Here is a 20,618-nt window from a genome sequence, read left to right as displayed (position 1 = left end):
TTTCCTGGAGATGGCTGAACACCTGCCTGCCGATGGGAAGTAACGAATGAATTCCTTGTTTTGCTTTGCTTGCGTGCATGGCTTTTGCTTTCCCTATTAAACTGTCTTTATCTCAACCCACGAGTTTTCTCACTTTTACCCTTCCAATTCTCTCCCCCATCCCACCCTGGGGGGTGAGCGAGCAGCTGCGTGGTGCTTAGTGGCCGGCTGGGGTTAAACCACAACAGGAGTGATGGCGTTTGTCTTCCCAAGTCACCATTACGCGTGATGGAACCCTGATTTCCTGGAGATGGCTGAACACCTGCCTGCCGATGGGAAGTAGTGAATGAATTCCTTGGTTTGCTTTGCTTACGTGCGTGGCTTTTGCTTTACTTATTAAAATGTCTTTATCTCAACCCCCAAGTTTTCTCACTTTTACTTTTCTGATTCTCTCCCCCATCCCACCAGGGGGGAGTGAACGAGCGGCTGTGTGGGGCTTAGTTGCCAGCTGAGGTTAAACCACGACACTTTACACCTATTTGTTCAACATTCAGCAGATAATGGATGATGAAGAATGTAAAGACGGGCCATAAAGGTCTTTTGAAGTGGAGATTTTGATGTGACTGAGAAGGAAAAGACAAGATGGGGGCTGCAAAGAGAGGAGTGATGTGAACAGAATGATCGGCTGGGAAATGAACTTTGGAGAAATGTGCTGAACAGATGTGAGAAGAAAAAAAATTGCATGATAAGGGCCTGAGAAAAGGCTGTCAAAATATTCAAGATGCAAATTGAACGTGTGGCAGTTTTATGGATAGTTTTAGTGTTTGTGGATCATTAAAAGGGGGCATATGCTAGAGGCATAATTCATAAAAACTAAGTACAGCTTGGCATGTAAGAGTTTTAGAGGTCAGGTATGAGGCCCAATTTACCTATTGGGGAAACTTTGTAGCAAAGAGGAAAGATTATGACCTCTGGCTGTAATAAAACATTCTTAATTTAAAAACCTGGCTCAGGAATAGATGTATCTAAATCTTAGCAGCTTAGATGGGAGAAGAACAAACCTCCCTTACTGTGATCACTGAAGTCCCCTGTCAAGTCAAAGGGAAAAGGAAGGCAGCCATGAAGACTATCAGAGAGCAGTGAACCTGAGACAGGCATCTATCTCTCCACTGACCTTACAGGAAATAAATTGGAAATGTCAGGGTATAGCAGAGGGTGCCGTAAGCCTGCAAAAAGGAAAGTGAGGATCAAATTATGAGTCACTGTTTATTCCTTGCTCTACCACAGGGCTACCAGAAACTTCCCTTTAATACAGGCAGACTGCAAACTTCCAGTCTTGCCTGTAGGATTGCGAAATCTTAAGATGTTTCTTTTCCATTAAACCGCTACCTTACACAAGTAGTTTGTTCTCATTTTAGACAGCAGTAAGCAAATAGCACAGGGGCATCCTTTTCCCTGGACCTTAAATTTCAATGCTCATTAAATTATGTAGTAAGACATTTGATTGTCCATGCTTCTCTAACATCCCATTACCAAATCCTGCGAGACCTCAGAAACCGTTAGTTTTATTGTTCATTCTGTAGTTCTAAAAATGAGTTGAATGTAATTGCACACAGCAATGAAACACCTCACAGCCGAATGCCACTGCACAGTACAGTACCTTCTCAATGAAATATGTCAGTGGCTCCCTGCCACGGGGAACAGGTGGATCCCAGCTGAGTACAACATATGTTTTGCTGATTTCTGAAGCATGTACATTGGTGGGAGGGCCTGGAATCTGAATATCGCCTGGAAGAGTAATAAATGTAGCGAGTGTTAAACAGCAGATTAACCCCTGGGTCAGCACTCATGCTACAGCTCATCTTTCTGAACTCCCACCCTGTAGTGCAATGCTCAGCTATTAGGGGCTACGATATCATCTGTGCAGTTCACTTGCTCACTTCAATTAAATTTTGAGAAATGAAGCATCAGGTATTAAAAGTTAGTTATTTACTCTTTCAGTAAAAGTTAAATATGCCTCCTGAAAACCCATGCATTTGTCACACTTTGTTTTTTTGATCACATTTGAATTACTTCTATCTGCTGGGCAGAATGCCTTGTAAAAAACCTAGACACTATATGCAAATAAGAGATATTTTTTGATCAAAGACAGAAGTCCAAAGAGTTATTACAAGAAATTAGACTAGAAGAAGATGTCTGGAAGGGAAGTACAGTAAGGAGAAAAGCAGCTTAAAACAAAGCAGAAAGCAGAAAAGGAAGAATGTATTAGCAATGTATCCTGTAACGTGATAGTACTAACCAGCCGTATAGTCTAAAGCACTTCTAAAAACTGTGGATCAGAGACATAAAAATATGTCACCAGCCCTCTGGTGACTCCACCAGTTGGTGTGGCCTGATCAAACCCTGCTCCCCACTCACCCTGCAGGGTTACCAGGAATGTGAGGCAGGACCTGCGTACCCTGGGCCAGGCTGGAGGAAATCAGCGTGGGCCTTTGTGGTAATGCTCACCCACCGCAGCATGAGAAGCCGGTTTCGCTATCCGAGGGATTACAATGGTGTAAAACAGCACTAGATAGGAGTTTGGACCTATGATGGACAGCTTCAGGCATAGCTACATGGCCCTGAAGAAACTTCCTCTTGGTAATAGGTCATAAATAGCAACTCAGCAGATACCTACAAATATTTTATATTTATGGCTTGCAATAGAGAAAGCAAAAAGTTTCATTCTTTTAAGGTATGTTTTGCCACTTCTCAGGCTAGCAAGGAGCATATATCCTCTAAATGCTCATGATTTGACATTAAAAGAGAGAAAAATATTTCAATAATAACCTCTAAATCCTGGAAGTGATGTTTTAACAGTTTATAGCATCTGTAGAACAAACCAGGCTCAAAATGTACACTGAAGTTATTTCATCATACATGTTTCCCAATCAAAACCAGACTTTTTTAAAAGCAAACTGACATATTAAAAAAATGTATTTTCCCTCAATGCTTTCTATATTTGCTTTCCTACAAATACACTTTTTCTTTAAGAAAGGCACATGAATCCGCTAAGTTTAAGTCAAAATTGCCGACATACAGTCAAGACAATTACAATAATCCCTCACAGCATAATGCATAAAGTCAAAAGGTTTCCCATTGGTTTCACATAACTAAATCTCAACACATTTTCTTACATACTTGAAAAACCCAAAGCTGACATAATTTGTAATGATATAACATCATGGTACAGATGGTCTCAGAATGGAAGAGAAGCACTGAAAAGGAAATCCATTTGTGATCTATGAGATCACTCTTTCAGAAATGGTCTCCAATCTTGCAGTTGAAAGTAATGATCTATATAAATAATGGCATTTGTATATTCATACTCCTTTACTAAATACGCAACTTCATGAAATAGAAATCCAAATATTATTATTCGTGCTTACACCAGAGTAGCCGTTTAATATTTCCAATCATTCTCAGGCAATCCTGACAGCAGGAGTATGTTCTTGGAAGCCAAAAAAATAAGACAAATGTATTCTGATCCTATAATGTGGTTCTGATCCTATAATATCCATATCAATTCATTTAGGGTACCATTGTAAAAATAGAGAAACTTCATCTGTCCCTCTTGTCCACTGGAGAAAACATTTAATGTCTGATTCTCCTTCGAACTACACCTGTTCTCAGTTGGTTCTTATTTTACTATATTATTATTTGAGTTACAGCTTTATAATCTTTGTGGAAAAGAGTAGGCAGAGGGGTTTTTTTACTACTTAGCTATTATATTTAATATTTTTGACATTTCAAGTGAAAAGAACATCATTATCCAAGCCCCCCAAAAAATCACTACATATAGAAACAACCAAAGATAGAAGAAATTCAGGCTTTATCTCAAAGGTTGGCAGTAATCTCTCCAGCTCTCCTGAGAAAAAAACAATATTTAATGTATAACCTTAACCTTAAGAACAACCTCTCTATTCAGGCAGATATATTAATTAAAGAATTGGGATTGATTGCATATGTTTCTATGAAAATGGAAATAACTTTCTCAGATCATCAAATTCAGTCTAAAAAGCTATATTTAGCTCCCAGAAGGATAGGAGGAAGGGAAATGTGAGCGATCAAATGCAATGTTCAGCTGTTTAAACTCAGCTTAGCACTAGCCAAAGCAAAAAGTGAGGAGACGCTGTCAGCACATAATGAAAGTAGTGCTGTTGAGGGTGTGATATCCTCTGTCCTTTTAGACCTCACCTTTCACTTGTGTTCTCTCGTGCTTGCAAGCCATAATATCTGTCTTTATTATTATAAAGAATTTACTCACTAGGTGGATTTCTTTTCAAGCTATGTTTCTAATTATAATGCTAAATTCCTGCGATATAAACAGATGGACTGAAATCATAGAAATGTTACATACCTTCAAGATCATCCTTACTGATCACAATCTTTCGCCCTTCATCCACATGAATAGCTGTAATCAAAATTTTCAGTTAGTTTCTTGAACCAGTTTAATATAGTTACAAATTTTGCAAATTATTGTTCATCAGCTGTTCAAAAGCCTGTATACCTCTATTTCTATAACCCTGTTATTAAACCTTTCCACAGATGGAGTCAACTCAAAGCCATACACTGCTTCATTCACTTTTACAGAAAAACAGAGCATGGTAAGACAGTACTAAAAAGCAAGAATCATACTCACAGTAGATGGATTCAATTCTGTGGCAGAGTAGTAAACAATTGTATCATGAATTGGACTTTTGTTATAGGAATTAATCATAAAGCTGATGGAAACATAGCATATTCAACTCAAATTTTACAAGCAACATTGGGGCAGTGCTCTGCAGTCTTCATAATGAGTTTAATTCCCCTCTGAGTAAAAGAAGCACACAAAACAGAAGGTGTGCAAGTACACAGGGGTTTAGGACACAGCTAAATCAATAAAACTACTCCCCAGAGCAAGCCAGCTTACTCTATTCATGGAGAAGCTCTTATAAGGCTCCTTTGCAGTCTGCAGTGGCCTTAAGCACAAGACCAGCTTTCAGAAAGAGCTTGTTCATTAGATTGATTTTTTCCATCTGCCAGAAAAGTCACAATATCAGACCCCTCCCTGTAGCATGGGGGCTTTGTGCCAGTACTGGCTCTTCAGTGAGAAAAAAAGATGTGGAAAAATACAACAGTCTGTGGGCTGGTGAATTCACATGACAATTTTTTTTTCTTTAACTGAAACAGACATATTCAATAGCTTTTTCAAAAGTTACTACCAGCAAACGTAGAAGTTTATGGGATCTGAGAACCCATCTCCCAGTGCAAATGATACAAGCTTCCAGGGCATATTAGCTCTTTTGAAAACTTTGTTCCTTGTGATAATGATTGTCTATGTTTAAAGCTAAGCAAAAACAGCCATAATTGAGATGGAGTCCCCAGGTCCTGCCAAATTGTCTTGTATGGACTTTGCCGTTGCAACTACATCCCCCACACTGAAATTAGTGATGTATTCAATCAAAGGAAGAAATAAACTCTGCTCTTTAGGTTAACTAAGAAAACAGAATCTGAAAAAAAAAAAAAGATCAAATATTCAACATCTGTTTCAGCCTTGCATAACCTACTTTGTGTTCTCTCCAGGTCAACGGGGTCAAGAGCTGCAACTGGTTCAGAGACTCGAGAAGGCCTGCTAATGCCAGCACTGTTCACTGCTCTCACACGAAATATGTAAGACCGTCCCTCGTAAAGACCAGTCACAGGATACTTGCAGATTTTTACTGGAGCATCATTGCACTGGACCCAGTTTTCCAAACCTACTTCACATCTTGGAGTAGCAGAAGACAGCGTTTATCAGTATCATCCCACAATAAATATATACCATGCTACACACATCAAGTCAGAATAACAGAAGTCTTTCTCAGAGTTGAGGAACTAAACCATACACCTCATTAATGAAAGTCACACATTTTCCTCTGATCAGAAAACCAATTCCCAACTTGCTCATATTTACTCATAATGCAATTGCAAAGGTCATTTTTCTTGCGTGTTTTTTGACCTTTTCAACTCTCTCTGCTTCCCTTCCATTTGGTTCTGTCCATTGTCATCTAAAGAACAAGTTATTCACTTTTATTTTTAACGTGCATCTCCACAGAACACGCTGAAATTGCAACATTCACCTAATCTTTTCCATCTCTTTCTTGTCTTATTTTTAAGCTAGGATCTTTGTGCTTTTTCCCTCCAACAATGGTTGGGCCACAGAGTGTAGGAGTCATCAAGAAGCAGAGTGATGTCCTCATCCTGGCTCCTTTGTGTGTACACATCTGTTTGGTGTGCTACTAATATAAACTTTTGTGGAGAAGACTGCCTTTTGCCCTGACAGTACCAGCAAAAATAGGGTCGTGATCAAGGGCTCCTTGGTGCTGCAGTAACCCAAGCAAAATGTCTAAAGGCACAGCTGACTAGTTTATACACAAAATAGGTGAAATACTCCCATGATCTATGCACTGCACAAATTGGATATAAATGGTGGAGTTCCCAGGGCTTAAGTTAATTTCCTCATACTGACTGCCATTCATAAGCCAACATTTTCCAGCAATTCCCAGACAGTTGTCTCTCAACCGGACCAAATTACAGGGTAGCAAATAGCAATGAGCTGCAAATGTTGCTTTTAAGTGTAGAGCAGTATACGTTGTGAAATCATTTTGGTAATGTTTTTGTTGACCGACAGTTTCAGACACTAAGGATCAGATGTTCTGCTCTGGCTGCAAGGGGCAAGCATGGACTTCAGTGGGAAAGTCACGCAAAATAGCGCTTGGATCCCCTGCTCCTGGGCTGCCTGCACTGAGCTGAAACCTCAGCAAAGTGCAAAGCAGGCTGGAGGAGAGAGGACTGCCATTCTGATTTAAACTACCAGCTCCTGGGAACCCATGCCTTAAGCTCCTGGTGTACCACAGTTAAGGCAGAAATAAAAAGATAATGTAAGAATTCCTAGGTTTCAGCTTTCGCAGTATGCAGATTAAAGAGACTAAATCTAATTCAAGATGCCTATGGATTCTGGCTTCTATAAATTAAATATTGCCAGGGCCCATTTTCTGATTTGGCCACATCCATGCTATTAAACATTTTTAGTGTCTGATAAAGTGTGGCTGCCTGCAAATGCTTACTGGGAATGGCCCCTGGGCCTTGCTAACTCCCAGATTGTGCCCAGAAGTGCCTGGGAAGGTACTAGATCATCTGGGCTAAAAGTTTGCCAGGGAACAATCTAGTAATTTAACACAGTAGGCAACTGAGTTCCAGCGCCTAGGGTCTGTAAAAATATACCTAAAGAACCCACGTATTGAAGGATGGTATTTTTTTTTCTTCAGTATATACATGTTTTTGGCAATGAACAAAATTAAATAAATCCCAATATTTACATACCTGTCAATAAAATATCCAATGACTGGACTTTCACTGGTTGTGTTTGGTGGTTTCCAAGTAACAATAACATAGTCTCTGTTAACATCATGGCATTTAACATCCATCGGTGCCCCTGGTGCTCCCGCGATCAATGCATCAGCATCTGGACCACAAACAAAAATAAATCAGTTTTGACCCTGACTCCTCTGAAATCTACCACAAAGACAGAAGGGAAGATTTCCAGTTCACTGTGCTACTTGTTTATGTGAATGGGAGCCCAAAGATTTCAGCACACTAATTCACTGCACTAATGAATCAGGCCCATAATGTCTATATCTCCACATAGATAAAAATGGTCAGGGATATTTTTGAGGGCAGAAAAGCAGTTTAGGCATCAAACACACATTACTTTTCATGAGAATTAAAAGCCCAACTACCCCATGTGTTTTTGATGCTCTTTCCCACTGAAAGCTGTAGCTCAGTGGGTTACTGATCAGACCAAGATTCTCAGTAAAGAACATGTAGCTAAGGAAAATAAATCTCCTAAAGAATAAAAAATTTGCAGACTCCTGGTACATTTCTAAGGCTACTTTTTATTTAAAGTCTTACAATACCAACAGGCATAAATAATCAATGTTCCACTGTTAAGATACCTTTCTGCAGTTTCATTTTGAGAGGTGTTGACTGATGTGGACCCACAACTCCTAATGAAGTCTCTTAACAGGTAAAGTTCTCTCCCTTCAAAGAAAGGTTTCTATAACACAAAAACATCCTGTATAGAGTCTAAATTTATAGAGTCTAATTGCAATCAGTTGTGAGGTGGCTGGTGCTCAGTATCAGATCACAGTCTACATGAAAAAAGGCAAGAGAAAGGCCAACGGAGGACACTAGAGATTCCAGAGGGCATAGCTCAAGTCCAGAGTCCTATGCATGCAAAGGGATCAGACGTAGTATAAAATGGACAATAGAGGTACCTAAAATTGACCCACCACTACAACAAAAACTTCTAGGAAAGTTATTATACATTAGTGGGCCTTTTTCACCTGGGTACTTTCTTTCTTAGAAGGTAATTGGGAAATAGAAAGCTTTAGCAAATTGTTTCCAATGAGATCAGGGTGGCAGAGTAGCTAGTTCAGGACATGTTGCAAAGCTGATGAAGCCTTTGCACTAGGCCCGTGAGGAAGATGGATCTCAAACCCCTGAAAAAACATTCATGTCCCTCCACCCCACACAAACTCTCTGGATGACATTTCTGCAAGACACGTATGTTCCAATACATTTCAAGAAGAACGAGGTTTAAAATTAATACAGCTCCAATGGCTTCAGTGGGGCTGCTCCAGTTTGCCACCATCAAGGATGTTGTCCAATGTATTTAAGAGAGTGAAAGAACTGCTCAGCCAGAGATATTTTCATCTTTCAACGAAAAAAGTAAAAACTAAGTTCTGCTTACAGGTGCATGTGGAAGCTCATTCTCCCTTCACTGAGAGTTGTGCATGCAAATGTGAGGGAAAATTCTGACTTTTATTCTATTTTAATATATTTACCTCCTTTTATCTATGTCCCTTGTGAAAACTGTATTTCTTCAGTGAGTTAATTTCTTACTTTGCTTCTTTTCTCTGATTATTGAGATGATTATGGTGACTGGTATAGTGGTGGGAATATTTCTTTTGCTTTCTCCTGTGCCTCCTCCTAAAGCCAGGCACAGGATATGAGAATGCCCAACAAGGCTCATTCCCAGTTGGCAATCTCTAGAGCTAAAACCATCACAGTGAGGACTGGTAGTAAGCAAAGATGTTTATTTCCTAACAGGAAAGGAGATGGCAAAGAAAGAAACAAGCTGTTTCTTCACAAGAATGATTTCTCTGGTTCTTCAGGAAAGAAAATGTCCTCAGGAGCGTGCTTCTCTTGAAGCTCCCCATTCATATAAGGTGACTTTTTTCTAGCAGACTATTATATAAATCAAATTACTATGAAATACCACAAGGCTGGATTTCTTTTGTATTTCAGTCAATACAAGGGATTGTTTAATAAAAGTAATCTTTCTACTGCTCTTTTTAATTTCTCCCCAAGAAACAGATGAAAGGTTTACCTCTGACAAACAGGTATGCACTGTATTCGCTCACTCCACCTTTTGTAACCATGCGCAGGGTGTATAAACCTTCGTCATCTTTGTTGAGATGGGTAAAGGACAGAGCTGCCTGGCCTTCTCCAAAATACAGCTTTGTCCACTTGGAGTCCTTTATCAGCACATCTGGAAGAGAAGACCCATCAGACATGTTACTATGCTGGCCAGAACAATCCACGTCCTAGTGCAGCTCTGTGTTAATGAGGACACAAACTAACCTTTATGCCAGCTTTATTCAGAGTGATGGTGCTTTGATGCTATGAAAACTCTACAGAGAGTAAGCTGCATCTCTCTAAACTTATTTCATCAGTGAATTTTAGAGAATATAAGGTCTCAGACTACCCTATGCAGTGCCAACAGCAGAATTTCCATCACTATAATTTTTAATACACTGACAGAGAAAAATATTATACACATTTTGAAACAATGACATGAAAACCTGCCATAGCCTGTAATGAATGCAGGGTGGAACTCTGTTTCATTTTTAATAAGTTTTGCTACCTGTTCAGGTTAAATGTCAGATTACTCAATTTCTTCCTCCAAGTTTAAAGACCAGATTTCAGTTTAATCTGAAGACTGCTATAAATATACACCAAATTTAAATCTTCAAGGCATGCCTGTTGAGCAGTGAATAAAATTAAATTTGAATCTCTCACAGGTGAGAGGTGGTGACCCATTATTAATGCAAATTAATCTGATTGCCTAGTGAAACCAGAGCAGAAGAATGAGCAGGATATTTTATGCTAGCCAAGGGACTTTCCCATATCACCCTTTTTAATAATTGATTGGATTATTTTTGATTTTTAACTCCCTAAGACCTATTGCATACTAATTTATTGTAATCAGTGCAGCAGAACTGCATTTAAAGGAGCTGGATATCTATAAATGTTTATTATTCTATTGCTTAAATACACTTTGGAGCAGACACTCAAACAATTGCGAAGAAATCGGTTTTCCCACCTACCAGCTGAATTGCATAAGAAGGTATAAAGAAATGACACACATTCAGATAATAAAGCATCTGGAAGACAGACGCTACTAAAACTTACAGCAGTACATTACATAATCACCTAAGCATACAGCTGTTTTCTGAGAAGTGTACAATTAAATTCATTTACATTCCTTCCCATGAGATCTTTCATCACGAGATTTTTACCTAGAAAATCTGCATCTCCCTTTTCTGTCATGCATGTCACAATGGTACTGAGACTTTGTGTAGAGAGACATGAAGCACTTTAAATGAAATCAGAAAATGTCTTCACCTAGAAACTTTAACCAATGCATGAGTTCTGTGGAAAATCCTGAAGAAAAAGCAAAGTTGAGTGACCAGTACCTCTGAAAAGCAGGTCACTTACTCAGACTCCAAATTTGAGTGGAATGGTAGACACTCTAGTTTGAATATATAGAAGCTGTAGGCAAGCCTGTATTGTCTTTTAAGGCCAGAATCATCCATTTCCACCCTTTATGTGTACCTGAAATGAGAAACTGAGCAGGCAGTCATGTTTTGTAAGAGCAGAAAAACTTCTGTCCTTCACACAAGGCCAAAGACCCACCACATCCCCTAAGAAAGCAGGCGCTCTTGTTTTTAATGCAGTCTGGATGGATGACTTTCTAGATAAGCCAGGAAGAGGAGTAAATTTTGGAGGCTACAAACATATTCAGAAGTTCTAATAGAGCAGGTATTCATGCACCTGCCATCACAATAATATTACAATTACAGGGTCCCACTACTGCATTCAAATTCCCAGTCTATTCACGTGTTGTGCTCTGTCACTTCTCCCACAATTTACCAAAGAACAAACCTGCAGGAGACTAACCCTCGGAGGCAGTGCGACTCAAGCCTCACATACTGTTTTCAGTACATGAGATAATTTTCCTAAAACATTGCTATGCTGAAAATTCATATAAATAGTGGGGAATTACTATATACTGAAGCTTCTTTTCATCATGTATTTTGGTCTGCTGAAGTTTCAACTAAATTCTGCACTCCGTGATTTTTCCCTCTGAATTCAATTATTTTATTCTAGATTACAATATAAATGGCTGCAGAATCCTGGTGCATATAGCTTTATAATGTCTATATTACATTAGAGATCAATAATGGAAATCTCCTGTTACCAGCTGAACTCATATCCAGATTAGATATATGTTCCTGAAGTATTATTTTGATTTAGTTCTTTCAGTATCTTAAACTGTTCTAAGTGAGCTGTGAATTATAGACATCATATTCATGTTTGTCAGATCCCAAACCACTTTGGAGAATTTGATTCAGTTGACTTATATGCCCCTAGGAGTCTAGTAGACATCCTCAATAAGGTTCACTCCCGTAAAACTTAACGTTGGAAAAACACATATTTTTTTTGTGTATAATTATTAGAAGTAAATCATACGTATCCACCTCAGGGCTTCAGCTGTTATTATTTGATTAACACCAGCTGAGAAATTTTAGGAAAAATATAGTTTGTCTTAATGCAAGAGTAGAATTAAGTATTACCTCTCAAAAAAAACCCAGAACATCTAAAGCACATGATGTTGAACAAATTATTAACCTTCTCGTTATTTACATTTATGCATTGCCTCCAGCTCTCAAGAGACTGAACACAGGGAACTGTAGAACATAGCAAAGGTTCATAGTGCATGAAGTCCTGCTGCGTTTAGGAACAAGTTCTGCCAGTTGATGCACTTGTATACATCTTGGAAATATTATGATCCATGTATGTGCAACGAAGGACAAATCTAACCTTGTTTGTATCATCTTATTTCCTGTAACATAAGTAGAATAATGGGATGAAAGCCTATCTGACTTACTACAAAAACCTATTGGCTTCAAAGAGACCAAGTTTTCATCTCAGGTTTTTGCAGGGAAGGTAAACTTAAGTCAAATAAGGAGGAAAACAAAGAGCGTAATATCAGTACATATCAGTATCTTGGCATCATGAAGGGTTAAACTGAAGGGTTAAACTGAAAGGGCCGTAAGCTTTTGTTCACCTATCCATAGTGCAAGAACAATTCATGTTGGATGAAAAGTGGAACAATATGGGGTATCCTTTGAAAATTAGCAGTTCATCATAGCTGCAGTTCCAAACCCAACATTTCAGAGGTTTGGCACCTTGAGAAACTGGGCCTAGTAGGAGACAAAGTAAAGGTACCATTGAAACTGATGACTTACCTCAGAGTGAGATGAGCGATTATTTATAGCGATTATAAATCCCTGTACACTTCAGTGGAAACAGAATCTGGGTTCAGGGATGAGCCTTAGATTTTAGGTTATTCACCAAACAAAAAAGCCATTCTTATTATTTCATATTTTTTGTTTTAGTAACATCTAATAGTTCCATCACAACGAAGTATCCACAGTGATAGACAAATAGGAATGAAACAATAAGTAGCAGTCCATTCCCTGAAGGATCGGATGCGAATCTATGTAAAACCACGGTGTACATGAAACAAAAGGCATAACTAGCAGCAACAAAAGCATCCCTTTTCTGATTTTCCTAATTCTGAATTTTCTTGACTTTTCTTGACTAAGAATCTTACTGTCACTTCATAGTTTATGCACCACATTTTGTCAGCTATGGAAATTTCTGCCGGCTTGCCTGGGAGCAGTCTGAACATCAATCTTGGGAGTTGACCATTCTCAAATGTGGTCCCTTTGGGAAAAGGTCTTACCGTTCACAAATAACCAAGGCTTTTCTTAAACCCTCAGGCAGAATATTTATTTTAGAATCCTACACAGAGATTGTGGTTGTTGAAAAGTGGTGAGCTAAGTATCTACAATAGCCTGCTATCCATTAAACTTTAAGTAGTTAGTTTTATGTTTCAAGAGCTTTTTTTGGAGCGGTGAACAAACACTGCTCATGCAGGGTTTGTGTACCATCCACCAGAGTATATGATATGCTTCAGTGGTGTTATTTTCAGTACTTCCAGTTAAGACCACTTCACTTGGCATAGCTTAGTTTTTCACTGATAAAAGAGCAACCTATCAACATGGCACTTAAACAGCAAAGCAAAGGCATGTGTTTCAGGCCTGGCTCCTATCAAAATTTCTGAACTATACATTAAATTGATTTTAATATAAAATTCACAATAAATACTGGAGCAAGATGGAAGTGGAAACCCACGCCCACACCCACACCTTCAAAGTTTGTATCACTGCAAAGTAAAACTTTAATTTACTGCTCTGTGAGTACCCTTCAGCTCAGTGGTCACAGCATTCAGTTATAAACCATGGCCAAATCTAGGAAGTGAGTTTAGATCTCCACCTAGTCAGTAAATGTCTTAACTATTGTGTTATTACATAATATGAGATTACCTCCTGTTGCTGTAAATGTGTGCTCAAGAAAAGGTTGACCAAGTCACTTAATTGAAAGAGAGTGCAGGTCTATAAATTCTAACTAGAGATACTTGTTTGCTCTATTCCAAAGTTAATTCTGAGAATCTTATGTTCTAAGCCTGATCTGTGTCCTCAGTGTTTCCTCCAGCATTTTCAAGGTAGGTTCTATTCAATGTACTAACTTACCATCTCTATACCACTCAGCACGAGGTCGTAGTCTTTTCAGGTCTGGGGTGATCAACATAGAACACTTCAGGGTCAGTGTTTCACCTTCAGTTCCAAAGGTGACTCCAAACTTCTCCAGAAACTGGACATCAATGTGGGTGAAGCAAAGGTCGTATGACAGGGGCACTATGCATGAGAAAATGAAAACATTCTTCTGTATAAGTAAATTGTACTTGGCACAAACAGATTACTGTCGTATCTGAAGAGGAGATGAGCGCTCTATTATACTGTATGCTGATCTAGAAATGCAACTGGGAAAGCAAAAGCATCTAGACAGCTCCTATTGTAACTGAATGCTTAGAAAGCAAAGCCAGAAGCAGCAAGTTGTATGTTGTATCCAATTTTCTCATCTGTAAAACATTACTCTGGTAAGAGTACATAAACTATCTAAGCAAAAAGAAAAAATGCTTACAGTGGAAGGGCATTATCCCAGCTGGGTGAGGCTCTTCATCCCCTCTGAACCCTATAAATAAACATACAATAAACATTCAATGACATGAGCATGATATGTATTTCTTGTTTTAATCATGAAGTAGGACTTACTTCGCACAATCACAGCACAATTAGTTGATGCCTGCCCGTGGACATTTGTTGCAACTGCTGAATAGGTAGCAGAATCATCAAAATCAGCTCTGAAAAGGGGAAGGAGGAAAACAGATGACTCTTTATGCAAATACAAATTCTCTTAATGATTGATATTACAAACCAAGCTACATCAACCCCGAGGAAAGTGTATAAAGCTCTTTGCTGGTGTCACACCGTGCAAGATGTTGAAGAAAGACAATCAGAAACCCGGTACTGTTTTTTACTGCAGATTTATCACAGCTTAGTGTGCAGGCTGCATTAACTTGAGCAAACTGGACATGACCTTTAGACAATGATCAAAAGGAGGTAGCTGGAGGATGCCAGTCTGGCTATTCGCTTTCTGTACGTAACCTTCTTCCTTAATCCATTTTGCCCTTCTGCCACATATTTTAAGAAGGAGACATGGAAGAAAAGTACATGTGATGCTTGCAGAAATTCCTATGGCTATTCCCAGCAGGCAGATAGTGGCATTTTTTGCCACTCTCATATCTCTTAGGCAGTCCAGAGGAAATGATGCAAAACCAAGGAAACTGACCAAAATTGTTTATGGTCATACATGTTTTGGCTTGATATGTATTTGTAGTGAGAAAAGATATTTATTATGCAAGGACAATATAATGAAAAATAAAGCAAAAAATAGTTACTTCATGTAAAATAGGACCTAGTGATGGATTGTCTCACTTACTACATCCTTCCTTGAAGAGGAAGTTACATTAGCAGATATATGGCCAGATGTTTAGATATAGGTACAAACTTTGATGTCCCAGTTCTTTTCTTATTTAAAATGGGATCAGTCAGGAGGAGAACTATTGACATAAAATTGAAGTAAAGGAAACTAAACTATGTGCAAATATTTTTTTTTTTGTTGCAATTACTCAAATTTACAGCTGAAATAAACTTATTTGCTATGTTTCTAATAAATATAAACATAAGTGACTACTGACTAGAAAAAGTTAAAAATATTTTGGACTAGTTTTTGGTAAAATGCAGATATGTGTAGAATGAGATTTCCTCAATTTTGCTGAAATAACTTAGTCCAGATGAAGAAACAATTTTTTAAAAGGCAGAATGTTTCATTTTTACATTTCAGAATGAATATTTTAATTTAAAAAAAAATTCAGAATTTACTTCTGCTTTGTTTTCAGAAACATACTAAATATTCTAATATGAAATAAAACATTTTGGTTTTGAATGAACAAAACTTTTTTTTTGTCCAATTCAATATTTTTTCTTGAGCTTTTCCATTAGCCAAGTATTCTACAATATGTCTGTCAAACAAAATTGTTGATTTTTTTTATTTCTTGGAATTTCTATTAGGTTGAGCCATCAGCTTATCAGAGTGCTGTCTGAAAACACACAATTAAAACCTGCTTCTGTGTAGTTCATTTAGTAGTGCATTTAATGGAGGCCACTCTGAAATTTCCAGTGATGAGATACAATGTTCTGCATGCATGCACTTAGTTTCCTCTCAGAAGAAGAAATCTGTATCTTCTTGGCAACTGCCAGATGAAAGGGATGAAATTCTGGTTGCACTTGTCTTCTAAGAGGTCATATATCCCAGGTGTGAGAGAAGAAAGAATATGTAGAAGTGTTTGATGTAAATTGCATAACAGGATGCCAATTTGGGGGTATGTAGCGCCTGTGACAGGCACATCAGACACCTAGTTTTCAGCTCTTGCATATATTGTGGACAGTGTCATATCACAAAAATGATACTATCTGCACTGTGATGTCTAAAACACAACTTGATGAAAGCTCTATTAAATTGAGATTTATTTCTCTAAATGTGCAGGACTAACAGCTCCTCCTGGAGGCTAATCTTCAGCCACACATTTCACAAAATAAAGAGGTAAAATACAAAGTTTATCACACAATTAATTATCAAAGCCAGAGGGATAAGTCCTAAGATTAGGCCACTTAACCAAAAAGCCTGCAGTTGGGTATGAAGCCCTTGAGCACCCTACTGCAGTCTGGACAGGCAAAGTAAGTCTGAAAAACGATTTAAAAGAATTGAAATACTAGGCTAGGTATTATTCAACTTTTTTTTTGTTGTTTTCAGGAAGGATTTTTAAAAATGCCAATACCTTTTCACAGATCTATATAAAGCTTAACTGATTCTGGACTTGCTTGAAAGCTGTCAGACTTGGCGATACTTCTTTGCACTAACTTTTTAAAAACAAGAATGATTTTTTTACTATCCCAGTTTCACGCTATTTAACGTTTGGGTGATAAAATGCCAAAAGCAAGGCAAAACTGCAGTAAAACTGCAGACTTCTTTCCTAAGACATGTTATAATGTGTCTATACTGAAATGTACATAATTCATACACTTCTCACAGCCCAGTACAGTGTCTTGCTATAATGAAACAACCTAACAACAAATAAGGCATCTCAAAAATTTCTTACAAAAAGGGGCATTGCAGAACTGACTGTACTGGAACTGTAAGGTGCTCCTGTCATTCTGCACTACATCCCTACTTTAAGGAGATATATAGAGTATACAGTAAATAGTACATAGTATATATTAGATTTAATAACATATATTATGTATTAGTAAATTAAAGAGTTTCAGGTAATGTCCCCAGAAACTGGATCTTGATCACCCTAGTGCTGATATGTTAGAATAGCCCTTGGCATGCCTTGGTGTGTGCCAGCTCTCCAAAAGGATTCCCGGACACAAGTCAGGACATAGCAAGGGTCCATTCCCAGAAAACAGCCTGGATGTAGCCGCCCTGTCCTGAAGGACAAGAGAATTAGTCCATCCCATGCCAGGAGGCCACTGTGGCAGAGGATATGTTTAATTTGTTATGGCAAGAAGATTTCAGAAGTGCAATTCCTAGTCACTAGTGGCAGGTATATGCCAGACCCTCCAGGACATGGTGCACACTTACATCTGACAGGGCATGTGATGGGGGAGCCATACTGCAATTGCTGATGAGGTGCTGACCCATCCCTGTCTGGACACAATTTAGGCAGCTTACAGCACCCATATCATAACTGAGTGATGAATGCTACTCTATCATTGTTGTATTAGGCCGTTCCCTCACATAAACAAAGCATTACTTCAGGCTGCTTTGCTTCTGTCAAATCCAACTTAACTGCTCTTTAACATTTTGTTGTTACAGACTGTTGACAACAAGGATAAAATAACAGTATATGTTAACTGGGGTTAACTCTGATTATCACTTTAAAATAGTCATCATCTGCTCTCAGTGTTGGCTTCATTTTCCATCAAAACAACAGATAAAACAGTCAATAGGAATTCATTTCTGTAAGAATTACACAGCAGTCAGGATCTAAAGGGTGATTTATCATTAACCACAAGGTGGCGTAAAAATAATCCAGAAATTATAGAAACGTGTATTCTGAACAAGAGCGAGGCCACAGTCTGTGCTTGACTGAAAAAGAATCAGAAATTTAGGGGTGTAAGAACTGCAAAGTTGTCTCCCTAAAATGAAGGAGCAGAATGGCAGATACCCGGTTAACTTTCCAATTGGATATATATCTGTGGTCATCTCAACCCCCTCCCCATACCCTTGCTGTCTCATAAGGAACAGCAAAATACATCTCTTGATAAGATTTTCCTATTTGTGAGGGTCTCCAAGGTAGACAAAACAGAATATGATCCTAAAAGTCTCTAGAACAGACAGGAGATTCACAAAAGGGTTGTTTCTTTAGCCCAAAAAATTCAATGTCTGAAAGCAACTATTTGACAGAAGTTAGTGATAGAGTGAGAATTAATTTTCTTGGGGAGAACAAAAGAAAGAAGTTACTGACCAAATGACTGATCACGCTCTTACAAGATCCTTTGGTTTTATAAAGAGAAACAAGGTAACAATTCCCCAATCCAGGCACTTTCTGCTATTCAAGAGGTTCTAAAAACTCTACACGTTTTCTGGAAGTCACTGCTTTGAAAGCATTTTACAATTCTTTGCTATGCTATGGTTTCTAACCTGACTCTCCAGGAGATAAATCAAACCAGCTTAGATAGCCTAGTACTCAGTGGACTGCCTTCAAATCTGGTATTGGAAGTGTACGGGGTTAGTGGGTAAGAGCTACACAGAACATTTTTTTAATACACACTTTGAAGAAAATTGGGCAGGATGGCAATTCACATAAGGTCCTGACTCTCCTTTTGTGCCAGGTAATACTCAGACTGAGGATTATACTGGAAACTATCTACTTCCCTGTATGCTAAAAGCCCTAGATTTCCTAAATTGCACTGTAAAGTGCATTGAGTCAAGACCAATTAGAAATGATATTTGAAGTACCCAGGAGGCAAGGTGTGGTCTTTCCAACAGTTACTCTTGCATCATGATGGAGAATGTGTTTTCCAACCTTTACAAAGGTCGGATAAAATATGCATAGAGTACATTTAGATAGCATGAAGTGTGAATGCAGAGCTGTATCTGTCCCAAGGTACTAATACTTTTTGCGAAAATTAAATTGCCCTGAATCCACATGAGGTTCTGAAGTGCTAATGTTTGTGTGGAGAATATTCCCCAGGCAGATACATCTGTTTAAAATGCATATATTCATCCATCTGCTTAGTGAAGATTTAAACACAGGAGTTAAGAGTGAAATAACATTTTTGCCTGAATTGGAACGCAATTCGGTGCATGTCAAGAACAGAAAGCAGAACGTAGTAAATTACACAGAGTTAAAATTGCCTCCTTTGAATTCAAATTACAAAATTTTCCGTATTATGGCTATATGACATCAAAATGTGGAAACACTCTACAGAATTACCATCTCATATACTGAATCTCCAGTCAGACTGAATCTGGCTGATTCTTTTTGTTTGGCTGTGTTTTGTTTTTACCGAAGAGGGGACCTCTGTTACGAGGTGACCACTTCCTCAAGCTTCCAACTATTGCAGCTTATAGGGGACAGTGACTGACAGGTCAGAAGATCACAAACCATTTCATTTGGGGGCTGTTTGCATTTCAGCAAGGAAAGAAGGGCAGAAGTACACCATGCCTGCTGCCTATATGCTCACTGGTACTGCATACCTGTGAAACCCTGGGAGCTGCAGTTTATCACCTGATCAACCCCTATACAGCTCAAAGGCTCTGCCAGAGGACTGCCTTTGCTGCAATGCCTCTACTCTGCCCTGCTTCCACCTACAGCGAGAGAAAGGGCAGGCCTCACTCTCTATCTCTCCAGATTAAATCATCTCAAGCCTTTTCAGCCTAATCAAAATAAATTGCACTGTACTGACTGCACAGTGTCATTTGTTAAATGAGAATAGTTAGAAGAGAAGGTTCGTTCAGTTTTTAAGCTTTTTTTTTTAAAGCAATGCTGGTGGTGCTGAGGAGCTGAGAGCCTGATCAGAGGCTAGCTCTGCCGACTGGCAGCAGGTGTTACACTGCACTCTGCTGGCTCTGCCACACATTTTTGCTGATGCAACCACAAACCTTTTCTGCTGCAATTACAAGCACTTCTTAAGCAATGAATTGGTGAAACAGGAGAGGGCCCTAATAAAAGACAAAATACTGCCAAACTTTGAGCCTTGTATAGGTAAGACTGTGCAGCCACATCACACTGACAGAGCTCTGGAAAATCATAGAATCATAGAATCGTTTAGGTTGAAAAAGACCTTTAAGATCATCAAGTCCAACCGTTAACCTAGCACTGCCAAGTCCACCACTAAATCATGTCCCTAAGTACCTCATCTACACGTCTTTTAAATACCTCCAGGGATGGTGACCGAACCACTTCCCTGGGCAGCCTGTTCCAAGGCTTGACAACGCTTTCAGTGAAGACTTTTTTCTTAATATCCAATCTAAACTTCCCCTGGCGCAACTTGAGGCCATTTCCTCTTGTCCTATTGCTTGTTACTGGGGGGAAGAGACCAACCCCCACCTTGCTACAACCTCCTTTCAGGTAGTTGTAGAGGGCAATAAGGTCTCCCCTCAGCCTTCTTTTCTCCAGGCTAAACAACCCCAATTCCCTCAGCCGCTCCTCATAAGACTTGTTCTCTAGACCCTTCACCAGCTTCGTTGCCCTT

General features: G+C 38.8%; 1 protein-coding gene across 1 annotated transcript in view; it reads right to left on the bottom strand.

Annotated features, from left to right (window-relative positions):
• MYOM2 (myomesin 2) overlaps window positions 1-20,618 on the bottom strand; it is an 83,512-nt gene that overhangs the window by 45,192 nt on the left and 17,702 nt on the right. The window contains exons 7-14 of the mRNA XM_009580883.1: window positions 14,568-14,656; window positions 14,437-14,487; window positions 13,986-14,150; window positions 9,431-9,592; window positions 7,363-7,504; window positions 5,568-5,767; window positions 4,379-4,432; window positions 1,640-1,767 (exon numbers count right to left, since the gene is read on the bottom strand). Coding sequence (XP_009579178.1) covers window positions 1,640-1,767; window positions 4,379-4,432; window positions 5,568-5,767; window positions 7,363-7,504; window positions 9,431-9,592; window positions 13,986-14,150; window positions 14,437-14,487; window positions 14,568-14,656 — 991 coding nt within the window. The remainder of the gene's footprint in view (window positions 1-1,639; window positions 1,768-4,378; window positions 4,433-5,567; window positions 5,768-7,362; window positions 7,505-9,430; window positions 9,593-13,985; window positions 14,151-14,436; window positions 14,488-14,567; window positions 14,657-20,618) is intronic.

The sequence above is a fragment of the Fulmarus glacialis genome, unplaced genomic scaffold (genome assembly GCF_000690835.1).
Source record: "Fulmarus glacialis isolate BGI_N327 unplaced genomic scaffold, ASM69083v1 scaffold26546, whole genome shotgun sequence".
In the NCBI taxonomy this organism is placed as follows: Eukaryota; Metazoa; Chordata; class Aves; order Procellariiformes; family Procellariidae; genus Fulmarus; species Fulmarus glacialis.
This window is presented reverse-complemented; position numbering and strand designations above follow the sequence as displayed.